This window comes from Notechis scutatus, chromosome 1, assembly GCF_049901735.1.
Source record: "Notechis scutatus isolate UNSWTSFEM ecotype Mainland chromosome 1, rNotScu1.2, whole genome shotgun sequence".
In the NCBI taxonomy this organism is placed as follows: Eukaryota; Metazoa; Chordata; class Lepidosauria; order Squamata; family Elapidae; genus Notechis; species Notechis scutatus.
This window is the reverse complement of record NC_142009.1, coordinates 329,583,015-329,601,360: the sequence shown is the minus strand read 5'-3', so window position 1 is coordinate 329,601,360 and position 18,346 is coordinate 329,583,015. Positions and strand designations below refer to the sequence as shown.

At 39.0% G+C, this 18,346-nt stretch overlaps 1 protein-coding gene across 2 annotated transcripts in view; it reads right to left on the bottom strand.

Annotated features, from left to right (window-relative positions):
• Window positions 1–18,346, bottom strand: part of LOC113422304 (semaphorin-4E-like) — a 42,541-nt gene that overhangs the window by 20,220 nt on the left and 3,975 nt on the right. The window contains exons 3-4 of one of the 2 annotated variants that reach the window (XM_087951632.1): window positions 12,551–12,610; window positions 1,833–1,931 (exon numbers count right to left, since the gene is read on the bottom strand). In XM_087951632.1, the coding sequence (XP_087807758.1) occupies window positions 1,833–1,931; window positions 12,551–12,610 (159 nt within the window). The remainder of the gene's footprint in view (window positions 1–1,832; window positions 1,932–12,550; window positions 12,611–18,346) is intronic. The other variant, XM_087951640.1, reaches the window with a different exon arrangement.

Sequence of the window (18,346 nt, the reverse complement as noted above, 5' to 3'; positions counted from 1 at the left end):
TGTATGACTCCAAATTTTATATGGCCCTTATGTGTACTTTGTTTAGTTGAACAGAAGGACAGCAGATAATGGAAATTGTCCAGATATGAACAGTTTTCTGCAATGAACAGTTTCCTGCAACTGTAATCTTAATATACACTTTTGTTCCAGAGAATATTATTATTAGAATTATTAGAAGTAAAACTCATACTCAAAGATGGTTTTAGTAAACTGAGTGAATTGATATGTGAAAATAAGTCTCCTAGAGATCCAAAGAAGTTACCGTAGTATATCTTCTTTCCATACTGTTCTAGAATTTATCTCATTCCACAGAGAATCTGTAATCTTACATTATCAGTTCACCCTTTTAAGGTCTAAGCTGGCACTCCAACCTCATTAATTTTTCTTGAATGGAGTTTTTAAAATTGCAGAACTTTTGTGAAGATGCTATTTTATCACCTACATTAGGAGGAGATGTCATTCATCACTAAGTGGCATTTCTCTGGAACAGGAGACTTGGGAGAATACTAAAAAACAGTTGGGAGGATGAGATATAACACCTACTATACATGTTTTCTAGAGGGTATTCAGATTTTTTGATCTTGGCTCTCTGATACGAAAGGTTGTAACTGCCCCATTTAGTATATTGTCCTAGTCATTACTGTTCCTAATTAAAACTGTGAGGCTGTTACTGTTTTGTGAGGGACATGATCCCATCCCATGAGAGGTATCTCCTTTGACTTAGGGAGAGGAATGTGATCTAAAAGAGCAAGAAGACTGGGAACTTATTCCTAAATTGTAAGCCTTTTTCATAACATTAGCAAAACTTTTTTCTTAATAGCTATTAATATCATCCATTTTTCCATTATGGGGATTAGTGATATTCCCAATTTCTGATAGCTACGGGTTGATTAGTTAGTTCAGATAACATGCCAAATTAAAATTGTTATAAAGAATTCTAACTTATCAGGAGAAAGCTAGCGTGCTGGCATGTTCTGTTGAACTCTTCCTGCTTCCTGAAAAATCTAAAGCAACAGATTATATTCAAAGGTTATTCATAATTTATGACCTTGCTTGTTTAGGGTAACATAACAATTCTGAAAGCCAAGTAAAAGAAATAGGATGAATATGGTTGGATGAATATGGTTATCTTTTATAAATAGTACCATTTCCTCCATGGCTACTAAGGTTTTAACAGGGTGAAGAAAAAGCTTGCAATGGACAGTCCTAATGGTAGTCCTCGATTTACAACAGTTCATTTAGTGACCATTCAAAGTTACAACAGCACTGAAAAAGGTGATATGATCATTTTTCACATTTACAACCATTGCAGCATCTCTATGATCATGTGATCAAAATTTAGATGCTTGGCAACTGGTTCATATTTATGATGGTTGCAGTGTTTCAGGGTCGTGTGATCACTTTTTCTGAGTTCTGACAAGCAAAATCAATGGAGAAGCCAGATTCACTTGACAACCATGGTAACAACTACAATGATTCACTTAATAACTGTGGCAAGAAATGTGTCAAAAAATGGGGCAAAACTCACTTAACAAATGTTCACTTAGCAACAGAAATTTTGGGCTTTCTTGTGGTTGTAAGTCGAGAGCTACCTGTACTTGCTTTTACAAACCATTGACATGTGTATTCTACATTGAATACACATGCTTTTACAAACCATTGACATGTGTATTCTACATTAGTTATTTCTAGAATTCTTATGCTATTTTGAAGCTCCCTCTGTGACTCAGAAAGTGGCTTAAGATAAATACTGTGAATAAATAAGAAATTCCTTTGTTCCCATAAGTATAAGACATAGTGCAATAATCCAAAAAAATATGCCATTAACTTACCATGTAACGACAAACTGGATGAAATGCATTTGTTCCACATACATATAAATTTGTTGTATTTATCTTATGTACAACGAGTATATAATTGTTGCATTCTGCCTGAAAAATGCACACAAATGATTAACTTCAAAAAAATGCAGTTATATTCTCAACCTTATAAAACTATCTGTTGTTGAACGTAAGCAAAGACTGGCATTGTAAGATCCCTAGGCAGAAGAACAATGCTTTTCTTCTGGAGAGAACACAGGTTACACTTTTCCAAGAAAAGCACTGATAAATGGTGCAGTTAAGTAATTTTAAGACACTGGATGATCAGGAAAATTCTTTACATGATAATGCGTTTTAATTTCTCTCTTCAAAATGTATTAAATCACTGCTAATGTAATTTAGACCCTTTTACTAATTCTAGGGCAGGTGTCAGCAACCCATGGCTCTGGAGCTGCATGCAGCTCTTTGGGCCCTCTGCTATGGCTCCCTGTTGGGTGATCCCATCACTGGCTGGTCCCACCCCTCACCCTTCCCTCCAGGGGTGGGATTCAAAGTTTTTAACAACTGGTTCTGTAGACGTGGCTTAGTTGGTGGGCATGGCTTTGTGATCATGTGACTGGCTGGGCGTGGCCAACTCAACATCACTCACATTGAGGCATGCATCTCCTCGCCTGGCCTCTCATGACTGTGGGGATGCTGCAACAGTCGTAAGTGTGAAAAATGGTCATAAGTCACTTTTTAAGTGCCATTGTAACTTTGAATGGTCGCTCCACACAAGCAAAGTACCAGCAAAGAAGGGGGGAAAAAAACTCCAGAGAAGTTCCTGAGACAGGAAGTCTAGGCCTGCCAAGAATGTAATCAGGGTTAACGGAGAGGCAGTTTCTGTAAGCAACACCAGAATGTTTCCTTCCTGCCTTCCTTACAGGATTAGGCCAGTAATTTCTTCTAACAACCGGTTCTCCAAACTGCTTAGAATGTTAATGACCGGTTCTAGAGAACAGGTACGAACCTGTAGAATCCCACCGCTGCTTCCCTCCCAATCACTCCTTACCTGGCCTGAGAAGATAAAACACAAAAAAACAGGAATGAGAGGGAGGGAGTGGGGGAGAAAGAGAGAGAGAGACCCATTTCCCACAGAAAACACCGGGAGCCACAAAACCTGGGTAAGTGTGGCAGGGTGTGTGTCATGTGACGGGGTGGGAGTGATGTTGAGTTGGACATGCCCACCCAGGTTTTGAGGCTCCTGGTGTTTTTCCTGTGCGAAACGGGTCCAAATGGCTCTTTGAGTGTTTAAGATTTAAGGTGGAGAATTTAAGACTTAAAAAAACAGCCAAAAAAGGGAAAAATAATTTGAAAAGTGGATATAAAGTTGGAAAGCAACAGAAAAGGGGAATACAGAAGAGGGAAATGGAGGTGGAGAGACAGGGGGGTAAAAGGGGGAGAGAGAAGAAGAAAGGGAAGAAGGAAAGGAAGAGAAGTTACGAAGGTTTGGAGCAAGATGTAAAGAAACAGGACCTATTCAGAGATAATGGGTGAAAATTTAACTGAAAAAGGGATTCTGTGAAGGTACATAAGATTGTATTGTTATATTTGTAATAGAAATAATGTTAGAAAATTGGAAACAATGTATGATTAAAAAGTGGGATAAAATAGTCAGTGTAATTTAGTGAAACTTTTGTGAACAAAATAAATGAGAGAATTGAATTAGGAAGGAACGGGAACATTTTAATTACTCAATGTTTTATAAAATATAAGTGAAGTGGGGGGGAATTAACTATGGAAAGTTTATAAGTGTTCCCATAGAAGTATGATACTTATCTGAAAAGTAATGTGTAAAACGTTAAGATTTAAATGAATATTAATATTAATGATAGAATTGGATTGGTATGGACTGTTGTTTTAATTATATTATACATTTATAATTTCTTCTTTTTTCAAAATACAGTGTGTAGTTTTAGAATGTACCAAGCAGAATCCGAACGGAAGTTATGTATTATATTAAGTGTTATAATTTTAGGGGAAAGATATAAAGGCATCATACTCCAATCAGTGATTACAGGAGAAATTTTGTTCAATGAGAAAAGATAGTAGACAGTTGAAACAGGACAGACAAAGAATATAAGTACAATGATTTGAATTGAGATGAAATAAATAAAATAAAATAAAGAAAGTTAAAAGAGGGGAGAAGCTATACAGAAAATGTAGAATAGTAATAAGATATGGAATGGAATATAAAAATGAGCATGAACTTGAATTTGTGTCTGTATGAAGAGATGTAACCCGGGATTATGCTGCTTTCAAAAAGATGTTTTATGTTTTGTTTGTTTATGTTTGTTTTTAAAAATCAATAAAATTTTCAAAAAAAAAAAAAGAAGTGAAACATTTTGGTGATGTGATTGAGTTAGAAAGTCATTTATCCCTAAATTAACAATGTTGAAGCTATTCTTCAATTGACTCCAAAAAGGAGATTTAGAAACGTCTGGAATACTCTACCTGACTCTGTGGTTTCTTCCCCAAACCCCAAAAACTTTAACCTTAGACAATCTACTATTGACCTCACCCCTTTCCTAAGAGGTCTGTAGGGGGCGTGCATAAGCACACCAACGTGCCTACCGTCCCTGTCCTATTGTTTCTTTTTATTTTTCTTATATGTATCCATTTCATGTATTCATAACTATGTTTATACTTATACCTGTTATCTTATAATCGCTTGACAAATAAAATTTTTTTAAAAAAATCCTTGGGAACAGTTGATTTAGACCAGTTTCTTAATTACAATGATTAGTGTAAACTTCGATTCTCAGTTTTTTTCAGCCATTTTTAAATTGTTGAGGTTGAAAAACACTGGTTTAGACCGTGGTCGGCAACCTTTTGGACCTCAGGAACCACCAAAGTCATAATTTTAAATCCCGCAGACCAGAGACCCTGGGAAAATCCCCAAAAAAGTCTGCAGGAAAATTCCCCACCTTGTTTTCTTACCAATCAATCATTCTTTATTTGGGATCACAGGATACCATCTCCAGCTCTGTTCCCAGGGGGAGAGAGAGAGAGAGCGACTTTTGGCTTCATGCAAGGAAAGCAGCAGAAGCAGCAGAAGTCTTTATTTCCCTCCCCCAAACTCTGCCAGAATGGCGCATCCTCTTGGAGCAGGATGCCTTGCAAGGTCCCAAAGACTCGTTTCTGGCAGAGTTTGTGGGAGAGAAAGAAAGACTTTAGCTGCTTTCCTTGCGTGCAGCCAAAAGCAGAAGAAGAAAGAAGCGGAAAGAAGAAACCTGGTAGCCAGGCAAGTGGGGCAAGTTTCCCCCCTCTGCCCTTTCCCCCTCCCCTACCTCTTGTACGCAATGCAAGTGACTGTTCCCATGGGCACAGTCTTGTGTTTCTGCACAGCCTGGATTAATTGCTTTGGGGGGTGCTTTGGGGGTGACATTTCTCTGCGGACCACCACAATTTTCTTGCGGACCACCAGTGGTCCCCAGCCCACTGGTTGGCAACCACTGGTTTAGACTGTCCATTCTTACTGAACACATTCATAAATACTAGTAATAGCCAAACACTACTTCAGTAATTAAAACGTACATTTTATCAAGCCCCAATGTTAAAAAATCCCATTTTTATAGCGCTTTGTAGTGAAATGCTTTACGAAATGACAACTGGTGATAGTATTTGAACAATAATAAAGAAGGCTGGACGCTACCACAAGAAACCAACCTCAACCAAGCAGCATAAATGTTTAGTTACCAATAAAAGAGAAGTAAACAATACCCCAATCAAGAAACTGCCAAAGAGCCAAAAGTAAACAGTCCAAGCAAAAAAAAATGTCTAACACCCACCCCCACCAACACTCACAGGGTAAGCCGCCAGAATATAAACTGACAGCACACAACTACTAGCACTGATGATGTTACCTAGTTTGGGTAATGCTAATCTGCAAGAAAATAAGCAGCTCAAAGAGCACCAAGGACCTTTATGTTTAGATACAGTACTAAGTGGATAATACGATTTCTTCATTATTAGCTGTTAGGCAAGTCCATCTATTAACCACTACTGAAATGGCACGCTAACCAACACACAACCAAACACTGTTCTTTAACACTGCAATCTAATCAGTTTACTCTTGTTGATGGCAGTTTATTTGCCCGGAATGCAAAGACAATTTATAGCAGACAAAACTAATAGAAATACAAGGCTACCAAACAGTCTTATATATTCACTTTAAAATAAAAGGAAGAACTCCAAACTTCCTGTAACCTGGTCCAATCTAATGAAAATATTACTCCAAGACTTCAGACACCAACTTCAGCTCATATCTCTTTCTCCTGAGATAACAAGTCTCCAGTAGTCCATAACACAAGACTATCTGAGAACTTAGAAGAGGGTAATGATGTACAGAGGGAGCACTTGTTTTCTTTTTAGGACTGTAGAATAAGTTTTGAAAGAAACATTCAGACATTCTCCCAACAAGGACTACTCAAGGAAGAGAATTACTGCCCTGCAGAAATTAGTTTTTATTTTAAGGCCCAACTTATCAGTCAGGGATACAAGGGTGGATAACTAGAAGATTCCAAAGAGCCTTGTGTTTTGGGAGAACAACTGTTAAATTTCAAGATTAACATTTGACTGCAGAAGATTGCATCTCAAAAAGGAGCCAAGGTTTTCAAAAATTATAGACAACTTTTAATAAGATGGGCTTATTGGAAATTCCAGAAATTGATTAGAAATTTCCTGTCATAGCCTTCAAGACCAGGGATGAGGAAACTGACTTCAATATGGACATTTTTTTTTATTTAAAGATATAGATTTAAGGTAGGACTGAAGCTTCAAACAGCCATACCTTCGAAGGAGATGAAAGTCAAAATCAATTTATTTTCCCAGTTTGTAACTTGTAAAATATATGATTGAAATTCTCATTTTACCTAATATTTGCCCCATCATTCTTTTAGATCAGGCTTGTCCAACCCGCGGCCCACGGGCCGCATGCGGCCCAGGTCGCCTCATAATGCGGCCCAACGCCCACCCCAACCTTCATGAAAGATCCAGTGAGGAGGAGGAGGAGAGGCAGGCGCGAGGCGGGGCGAGGCGAGCAACAGAAAAGGCAGGCAGCCGCAGCCCAAAAGTCCCGCTCCGCCACCTCCTGCTGTTGCCGCCACCGCCGCTGCTGCTTCTGCCCCCGCCACCGCTGCCGCTGCATTTGCAGGAGGAGAGGTAGGCGTGAGGCAGGCGAGCTTTCTTCCCCCTCCCCCACCCCTAAAATTTGGCCGGAAAATTAATAAAAAATAAATAATTTGCAGCAGGAGAGGTAGGCGCGAGGTGGCGAGCTTCCCCCCCCCCCTACCCATAAAATTTGGCCGGAAAATTATAAAATAAAAAAATAATTTTTAATAAATAATAAATAATAATTTTATTTTATTTTATTTTATTTTATTATTTTATTAATTTAATTTAATTTAATTTAATTTAATTTAATTTAATTTAATTTAATTTAATTTAATTTAATTTAATTTAATTTAATTTAATTTAATTTAATTTAATTTAATTTAATTTAATTTAATTTAATTTAATTTAATTTAATTTAATTATGTGCGGCCCAAACCAAATTTTCATCTTCTAATGTGGCCCAGGGAAGGTGAAAGGTTGGACACCCCTGTTTTAGATGGTACAATGCAGGGGGATGATTATATCCTATAATTTGGAAATTAACTGTTGATGCAATGTATTGTTCATCTTTTCTGAATCTGTTATAATATATCTGAATCTTTCTTAAAATGTAATATCGCAAACAGGACATACTATTTGATGAATGGCCTGACCAAGAAAGAATAAAGTAGAATTGTTAATTTTCATGATTTGGAAGCTACTTTTCTATTAATGAAATCCAAAGATTTGTCTCCCTTCTTTGCAACTCTGATTTATTATCTGTTCTACAATTCTGTGGGGGGAAAAACACATTCCTTTCTGATTTTCTGAATGTTTCAACTTTGTTATTAAACATTATGAGATCTTCATGGGCTCCTGCTGACTTAAACATGGAGTATGAGTGAACTAATGACACCAACATTTGGTGCCTGTTTCATTTTTTCTTGATTGATTAAATTTAAGTAATTATTTAGTAATTCTATTTCCACTCTGTTGACGATTTCCAATAGATGTTTTGGGATAATTAATTATTCTGGTTCTTTTTCCTTGTGTTACACAATTAGAATCATAGGGCTGGAAAGGACCTTGGAGGTCTTCTATTGTAGTCCACCCTCTGCCCAAGGCAGGAGTCCCTATACCATCCTGTAGAAATGGTTGTCCAATCTTGTCTTGGAAACCTCCAGCAATGGAGCACCACAACTCCAGGAGGCAAATTGTTCCACTGATTCCTTAAATTCAATTTTATTCCCTGGGTTATACAATATCTACAAGAAACCATTGGGGAAGATGATGTGTCTTTCATGTTTTCCAACAGTGTGTATCCATTGCCGTTATACGTAACTGAGTCTATCCAGCTTGCTGCTTTCCTTCTACCTTTCCCAATGTAAAAGTCTTTTTCAGAGAGTTAGTCTTTGCATAATGTATTTGAAGTAGGATAATTTGAGTGGACAATTCTAGGTTGATTTGTTCAATTAACCATTTGTTTGTTTTCTTGAAGATTCTTAGGAATCTTCTTCAATATCAAATTTCAAAGGAATCAATCCTTTTTTTGCACTTCTTTAAAGTATAACTTTCATTTGCATAATGTGTCACAGTGAATAGCACTGCTTGCACTATTTTGAACTTTACAATAGAATATTATGACATCCCCTGGTGCAGTCTATGTATTCTAGAGATAGTTGTGACTCAAATCAGTTAAGTGGTTCTTGGCTTCACTATTGTCAATATAAGCACAGATAATGAACTGGAGTGCCTTTTATCAGTTTAAAATGACATATTAGCACTGAATCTGTCTAGATAGGTATAATCTTACATCAGTTATATATTATCTAATAAATGGATGGCTAATTACAGGTATTAGTTAATATGATCATGGCATGCTAATGCTTCCTTGGTCTTAATTTAGCATATCCTCTTCAGAAAAATATAGTATGTCGAGTACATACATTGCTATATATCCAATGACAGGCTAAGACATTTCTATTTGTCCAAGAAAGTTAGAGTTTGATAATTTGGTTTTAAAAGATAATTTCTTGAATATTTTGAATTGCAAGTTTGTATATTTTTTCTTATGCTTTTATTTTTTTACTATTTTAGTCATTTAAGTACAATTAAAAAACACAATTGATTTGCCTGTTTTGGAATACATTAACAAAAGAAAGAAACGGGTGATGAAAAGAAAATTAAAAGTAAAATAAATTAACAAAACTGGACATGTATTGATCAGACAGAAAAGTTAACAGTATAAGGAGAACAAACAGATCTACTTATTTTATGTATTTAACAGATCTGTCCTGATTCTGAAATTAACCTTTCCTTCCTTTTTTCAGGCAAATACAGGTGAAACTCAAAAAATTAGAAAATCGTGCAAAAATTCATTTATTTCAGTAATGCAACTTAAAAGGTGAAACTAATATATGAGATAGACTCATTACATGCAAAGCAAGATAGTTCAAGCCATGATTTGTCATAATTGTGATGATTATGGCTTACAGCTCATGAAAACCCCAAATCCACAATCTCAGAAAATTAGAATATTACATGCAATCAATAAAACAAGGATTGTACATAAAACAATATCGGACCTCTGAAAAGTATAAGCATGCATATGTACTCAGTACTTGGTTTGGGCCCCTTTTGCAGCAATTACTGCCTCAATGCGGTGTGGCATGGAAGCTATCAGCCTGTGACACTGCTGAGGTGTTATGGAAGACCAGGATGCTTCAATAGCAGCCTTCAGCTCTTCTGTATTGTTCGGGCTCATGTCTCTCATCCTTCTCTTGGCAATGCCCCATAGATTCTCTATGGGGTACAGGTCAGGCAAGTTTGCTGGCCAATCAAGCACAGTAATCCCACGGTCATTGAACCAGGGTTTGGTCCTTTTGGCAGTGTGGGCAGGTGCCAAGTCCTGCTGGAAAATGAAGTCAGCATCGCCATAAAGCTCGTCTGTGGAAGGAAGCATGAAGTGCTCCAAAATCTCCTGGTAGACAGCTATGTTGACCCTGGACTTAATGAAGCACAGTGGACCAACACCAGCACATGACATGGCTCCCCAAATCAATACAGACTGTGGAAACTTCACACTGGACTTCAAGCATCTTGCAACATGTGCCTCTCCATTCTTCCTCCAGACTCTGGGTCCTTGGTTTCCAAATGAGATGCAAAAGTTGCTCTCATCGGAAAAGAGGACATTGGACCACTGAGCAACAGACCAGTTCTGTTGTTCTTTAGCCCAGGTAAGACGCTTCTGACGTTGTTTGTTGTTCAGGAACAGCTTGACAAGAGGAATACGACATTTGAAGCCCATGTCCAGGATCTAGTCTCTGTGTGGTGGCTCTTGATGCACTGACTCCAGCCTCAGTCCACTCCTTGTGAAAGTCCCCAACACTTTTGAATGGCCTTTTCCTGATAATCCTCTTCAGGCTGCGGTCATCCCTGCTGCTTGTGCACCTTTTTCTTCCACCCTTTCCCCTTCCACATCACTTTCTATTAATGTGCTTTGATACAGCACTTTGGGAACATCCAACTTCTTTTGCAATTACCTTTTGAGGCTTTCCCTCCTTATGGAGGGTGTCAATGATGGTTTTCTGTACAACTGTCAGGTCAGCAGTCTTTCCCATGATTGTGATTCCTACTGACCCTGACTGAGAGACCATTTAAAGGCTCAGGAACCCTTTGCAGGTGTTACGGCTTAATTATCTGATTAGAGTGGAACACTTTGAGCCTAGAATATTGAACCTTTTCACAATATTCTAATTTTCTGAGATTGTGGATTTGGGGTTTTCATGAGCTGTAAGTCATAATCATCTCAATTATGACACATCATGGCTTGGACTATATTGCTTTGCATGTAATGAGTCTATCTTGCTTTGCATGTAATGAGTTTCACCTTTTAAGTTGCATTACTGAAATAAATGAAATTTTGCACAATATTCTAATTTTTCGAGTTTCACCTGTATTAGTTCATGAGCTACAAACAATAAGGCATCTCAATTACTGTCACACATAAGGAGATGTTGTGTCTTTTCACTTCCACAATATTATATATTTGGTAATGAATTTTCTTCAGACATGCTCTATTTCAAGATGCAGCTTAAAATAGTATTTAAAATAAATAAAATAGGATTTAAAATCATATTGATTCTTATTATGACTTCATTATAAAAAGGTGATATTTTTATTTATATATTTCATTTATATGTAGCAATATTATTCGAGAAATGCACCAAAGGTTAGCCAATGATGCTTTACATTCGCTGGATCAAGTTGGGTATGCAAATGTAAAAAGTCATACAATTTATGGTTCTGATCCTGTTCCCACATAAAGTTTCTAAGTAAATAATTTTTCTAAAACATTATTACAGGACTGCTGATGGCAGGTTCTTTTATATATTGGCCAATCACACTATCACAGATACTAGCTTGACGAGCAGGACTATCAAACAAAGGAAATCAGGAGTCCAGGCAGTTTAAATGAACACAAAGGTTTGTTGCAAGCTTAAGCTGTCTACTAGAATCTGAACTACTAAAAGCTGAAGCAAGTTGGAGGGTGATAAGGGTCAATAGAATTCAAGGTGGGCTGGACTTGGATCTTCAAAGGGGTTTGAGACTGATGATGCATTTGACCCCTCCATTTGGCTCAAATCTAGTCATCTCTTACAAGGACAATTCCCATCAAATCCCCCACTATTTTATTAGCGTTCCCAAGTAATTTCTGCTTGAGGTTTCAATTCACATTTCACATTTCTTCTCAGTAAATGAAATTGTTAAAATCAATTTAACCCTAGTATTTTGATATTAGTGTAGAAAGTTAGCACCCACCCCTCTCCTAGGAAAATGAAATATTTTAGGATATACTAAAAAGGCAGAATATTTCCCCTAAAAAGAGAAGTAGAAACTCAGAAGCAGAAACTTACCTCAGAAGCAGAAGCTCACTCCCACCTTTGTTAATGGGCCAGAGTATTCTACATAACAAAGCCCTCTACCCATCTCACCACATGGCCTGGGAAGATTGTATCAGCCAGCACTCTGATGAAGCCACGGTGGTCCACTCCAGACAAAGCCTACAAAGTTATCTAGACTCCTGCCCCGGGAGTCTGACAGCCAATGGGATACATTTCTTACACAGGAACAGGAAAAACTAAGGTGGGGCCCAACAGAGGGTATAAAACTAAGGATCTCTCAGCATCTTGTCCCTTTCTTTTCCTTCACCCAACATCTTGAAGCATGTGATTGTCCTTTTCACTTTGGAGCTCCAAGCCATGTGGTCCTGTCCACCATTAAACCATCTTTCCAAACAGCCTCCATGTTTCCAGTATCTTTTTTCCCACTTGGAACTGAACCCAGAAGGATAATTCTTCCCACATTAGTTTATCAAAATATACAATACAGAAGTACAAAGAAAACTGTAAATAATGGGAAAATAAAGGAGGAAAAGTAGAGGGTAAATGGGAAAAGAAAAAGCATTAACTTCTTACTCTTTTGGTGCAGCAGTATTAGTAACACAACACCTCAATTTCTTAATTTATACGATAATATAGCCATTTCTATAACAAATCTATCCCAGAAATCAATTTAATATTTACATCAAAGCACACCTTGGTTTTTCCTTTGCGAAGACATTGAAGCTTACTATCCTCTGAAGCAAACCAGGATACCTAAGGAATCAAAACAGGCAAATGAACATATTAAAATCTTCCATAAAGTAAAAATGCTGAGCCAATGCTATTGCTTCTAGCCAGTTTCTTTAGTTAGGCATATCCTCTTCCTATAGGATGGTTAACACATAAAATCCAAGTATTAAGATTTTAGGGCCAGGATGATATCAGACTCAATGATCTTAGACTACAAATGGCTACATATTTAGACGGAGTATTTTTCTGAGACAAACATTTTTTTGAATCTACAGTAGTTTTATCTCTCAGCTGTGCCTCTCTGCTCCAATTTCTGTTCTCTTTCTAACAATTGCCAAGGGACTAGATGGGAAGGGGGGAAACAATATCCTATAAACCCAGGATGGTGTGGCCATGCTTTTCTTTTCAGTAGTAGTAGGAGTTCCAGGAACCCTGGAGATGCATATTGGCAATTGGCAAGAACAAATAGGTAAGATTATCCTTCTCTGCCTGCTCCTTCATTTCCCCTCAATGAGAGAAGGTAGCAAGTTTTTGCCAGAAGCCTGAGAAGGTAATTTGCAAATAATGAAGGGCCTTAGGTCCGTTCTATGAAATCAAAACTAAAAAGCCAACTCAAAATCAATGGAAATATAATGCCCAACAGGACTTGCTTAACCTCGTAGGTCTTAATTAGTTCACCTCTAATTTCCTGTTTGAGCACAGATAGCTTCATTTTCTAGTATTGTTAGCAAAAAAATGGCCAAATAGCAAATGATACCCTGACAATTACTGCCAAGTGAAAGTAAGTAGTCATTAGGCTAGATAATCTGATTAAAAAATAGCTTCTCTGTCAGTTGCTGAGATGAACTATATGGGACCAATTGCGTTTTAGAACAGAAATTATGGAAGCAGGGATGGCCAATGGAAGCAAAAGGAAATGCAAAAAATGATTTTGATTTTTTGGGTGCTTCATCAGCATTGAATCAGGCTGTGATTATTATGAATATAGTCTGTTTGTCAGTCTCTATACTTTCCATGAGTGAGAATTTCACACCCTGCTCTATAGCAATTTATCTTCTTTAGCATCAATGCTTATACACTGCTCAAAAAAATAAAGGGAACACAAAAATAAGACATCCTAGATCTGAATGAATGAAATATTCTTATTAAATACTTTGTTCATTACATAGTTGAATGTGCTGACAACAAAATCACACAAAAATTATCAATTGAAATCAAATTTAGCAACCCAGGGAGGTCTGGATTTGGAGTTACACTCAAAATTAAAGTGCAAAAAAACACTACAGGCTGATCCAACTTTGATGTAATGTCCTTAAAACAAGTCAAAATGAGGCTCAGTAGTGTGTGTGGCCTCCACGTGCCTGTATGACCTCCCTACAATGCCTGGGCATGCTCCTGATGAGGTAGTGGATGGTCTCCTGAGGGATCTCCTCCCACACCTGGACTAAAGCATCCCCCAACTCCTGGACAGTCTGTGGTGCAACGTGGCGTTGGTGGATGGAGCGAGACATGATGTCCCAGATATGCTCAATTGGATTCAGGTCTGGGGAATGGGCGGGCCAGTCCATAGAATCAATGCCTTCGTCTTGCAGGAACTGCTGACACACTCCAGCCACAGGAGGTCTAGCATTGTTGTTAGGGATAACATTGTTTTACCCTAACTGTTTTGGGTAAAGATAATAAAATGATGAATCATGGTTTGTCAGATAAAGTGTATGTGACTTTAAGCTAAAGAAATGTAATTAAGGGTGCAGCTGTAAAAGTACTATATAAGCAGCAAGGCACTCTCTGGCTCTTACTGGCTGGCTTATTGAAGACTGCGTTCTTGCTGGATCGGGAGGAGAAGAAGTGTTGGATTACTTTGAAGATATTTCTCAACGGAGAGAAGATAAGTTTTGGACAGATTTATTATATGTGTACTGACACTGGCTATTCGACACGGACTTTGCAATTAGAGTATCCTCGACAAGACTTGACTGAATTTGGTATTTGACTAATGGACTGTTTATAATGACTATGCTATAATTCTTAAATGGAATAAATTATAATTTTGATAGCACAAGCGTATCTGTATTTTTACTGCGTGTTAACGAGAAGGCTTATCTCACACATTTACCTGTCTTCCTATCTGACTTCACTGCACATTCTGTTTAGTTTGTTTTCCTTAACACCCGTTGGGGAATCCAGGCTTAACAATTGTCTTGCATTAGGCGGAACCCAGGGCCAACCGCACCAGCATGTGGTCTCACAAGGGGTCTGAGGATCTCATCTCGGTACCTAATCGCAGTGAGGCTACCTCTGGCGAGCACATGGAGGGCTGTGCGGCCCCCTAAAGAAATGCCACCCCACACCATTACTGACCCACTGCCAAACCGGTCATGCTGGAGGATGTTGCAGGCAGCAGAACATTCTCCACAGCATCTCTAGACCCTGTCACATCTGTCACATGTGCACAGTGTGAGCCTGCTTTCATCTGTGAAGAGCACAGGGCACCAGTGGTGAATTTGCCAATCTTGGTGTTCTCTGGCAAATGCCAAACATCCTGCACGGTGTTGGGTTGTAAGCACAACCCCCACCTGTGGACGTCGGGCCCTCATACCACCCTCATGGAGTCTGTTTCTGACCATTTGAGCAGCCACATGCATATTTGTGGCCTGCTGGAGGTCATTTTGCAGGGCTCTGATAGTGCTCCTACTGTCCCTCTTTGCACAAAGGCGGAGGTAGTGGTCCTGATGCTGGGTTGTTGGCCTCCTACGGCTCCTCTGTGGGAATAAACTTTGGCTTGGGTTCAAGTAATGATTAATCTAATGCTTTATACATACATGTCTGCCTAAAGGTCACTGAGATAATGCAAGGAAATTAAAAGCAAACACCAGAAACAATTAAGCAGCTCAGACAACTGCAAACAAGTCTGTACCATTTCTAATTATTGTAATCCACAATATAATTTTGCTTACTAAGTACTAAATTCTCAATAAAAAGAAGCACTGGAATTTATTCTGGGCTCCCATCCCGAGTACACACGCTTGTGTCTCATTCTTTCCATGGGAGACCACCACAAGTGGTGACCCCAACGTGATCCACTGCAGGTGGTACGTGTCCGGACCTCCGTGTTTCCTCGCCTGGAACAGGTAAAGTACGTACTTAACTATTGCTGGACAATAGGATTTTTCAGGGAACATGGGGGAAAACTTTCTCAGCCACAGGAACGTCATGTTAGTGAGCTGCTGAAGTTAGTCAGGACAAATTTCTTAATCTTTAAACCCTCTGGGGGGGGAGCAAATAGTTATTTCAAAAGGTAATGTGAAACAGCTGCTGCAAGAGATCTGGCAGCAATGCTCCTGGTACTCAGAGAGAGGCTCTTTAAAGTTAGACATGTGGAGGAGAATTGGAATTATCCTTCATGAAGAGCCACGGGCAACAGCTGAAATTTTGATATATTGGAAGGTTGTTATGACTGCTTTAGAGACCCAGCAACAACCTCTTTTAAAAACTTTAGTAGAACCTCCTCCTTATAAAGGAGTTGTGTTGCACCCTCTGACTTCAAAACTGGAGTGTGTTTTCTCACCCCCAACAGCGCCTGTGGATGATAAAATCCAACCAAAAATGGGAAAAGTTCAAGCAATGATGCATCAGGCTTTCAATGAGGGGAAATTAGAGCCTGATGAGATTCCCCAGATGAATTTGTTTCCAGTTAATAGGCAAGTGGATGCTCAAGGCAACATGCAGGCTGAATGGGTTCCGATTCCTTTAGCAGTACTTAGGAAAATTAAGAAAGCAGTTAAAGATTATGGTATTCAAAGTCCCTTTACAAAGGGTCTCCTGACAAGTTTGGCTACCTCACGCATGATTCCTAGTGACTGGAAAGATTTAATGAGAATGATATTGAGCTCTACTCAGTATGTGGTTTTTGATTCAGAATATCAAAGGGAAGCTATCACTAGAGGACGGAATTTGGGGGTGCTGTATATGCCAGACCAAATCTATGGGGCAGGCTTGTTTGAATCCACTGCTGATCAAGCTGCTAATTTGCCTGATCACGTATTTCCCGTGGTTATGGCAGCTGTCCTTGGGGCGTTGTCCCGCATCCAGGATGTGGGAACCCCGGCACGGTCTTTTTCTCAAATTAAGCAAACAGCATCTGAGTCTTATAATGATTTTGTGGAAAGGCTACAATTGGCTATTACCAGGCAAATCTCTAATGAGGAAGCAGCAAAGGAACTTTTGCTGAAATTGGCAGTCGAAAATGCAAACGCTGACTGCAAGCGTATCTTACAGCCTTTGGTGGCTAGAGGTGAGGTTACTCTGGCTGATCTGTTAAAGGCATGTGCAGTGGTGGGTTCTCAGGCTTACAACATGGAGACTTTGGCTATGGCATTACAAAAGGGATGAAACCTACAGGGAATTGTTTTAATTGTGGGAAGCCTGGCCATTTTAAAGCCCAGTGCCGATCCCCTGGGGGGGGGGGATGGCATTTAACAAAATCAAAAATAGGGACGTTCGCCCAAAGTCTGTCTGTCTGAAATGCAAAAAAGGGTTTCATTGGGCAAATCAATGTCGCTCTGATCAAAATCAAAATTCGGAAACTAAATTTGGGGCGTGCAGCTAGCCCCGCTCCCAAAACTGTCACAAAAGCATCGCCTGCAATTACTGGGAGTGCAGGTTTGGGTTTAAAAATGTTGAACTCAATTGATGTGACTTTTCTAATCAAGTGTACATTGAGGACACTCATTTGCATGGGCCACTGCCAGAAAAAACAGTGGGATTGGTACTTCCCATGTCTTCTGCATCAGAAAAAGGGTTTTTGTTATTCCAGGGTTATTGATCAAGATTATAAAGGGTTATTAAGGTACAATTATACACTGATACTCCTGCATCATTAATGGCGGTGACTCTATTGCCCAATTATTATTGCTTCCATACATTCCTATGAATCCTTTAATTGGGATCCCACGAACTGGCGGTTTTGGGTCCACTGAAATGGCCAGTTCTCCAGTTGCTGCAGAATTGCTAGCGCTGAAAAAAAATTGACTACAGACCAACCTAAAATGACAATTGAAATTCAAGAAAAATCATTTTCTGGCCTTATAGATTCGGAGCAGATGTCTCTGTGATACGCCAAAGGAATGGCCAAATGAATGGGCACTTGAGGACTCTCCGGCTGTTCGTGGAGTGGGTGGTATGCAGTTTGCAAGAAGTAGTGTACATTGGTTGAAGGCATTGCATAGAGAAACTGGCGAGACTGCAAGGATTCAACCTCTTGTGTTGCCCCTGCATATAAACTTGTGGGGTAGAGATTTACTGTCACAGTTCCGCACAAAAATTGTTATTGGATAATGAAAAAATTACAATTGTTAACCTCTCAGCCAGTTTGGATTGACCAATGGCCAGTTCCAAAGGAAAAGCTTATAGCTTTACATCAATTGGTAGCTGAGCAGCTACAATTAGGCCACATTGAGCCAACTTCTAGTCTGTATAACACTCCTTCACATAAAAACAAAAACGGGGAAGTGGATGGATATGGCTTGCCTTACATACAAAACATTCTTAATATTACATTATATACTTTAAATTTTTAAACATGACAGGATCTCCGCTGCTACGGCAGCCAGTAGGCATTTTGCTTCCTCCCCTTCTGCAGGTACGCCAAGACCGAAAGTTCGGTATAGGAGACTACCAGATCCAACGTGGAGAGGACCTGTCCCGCTGATAACTTGGGGCCGAGGATACGCTGCTGTTGAAGATGAGGGGACAGTTGTT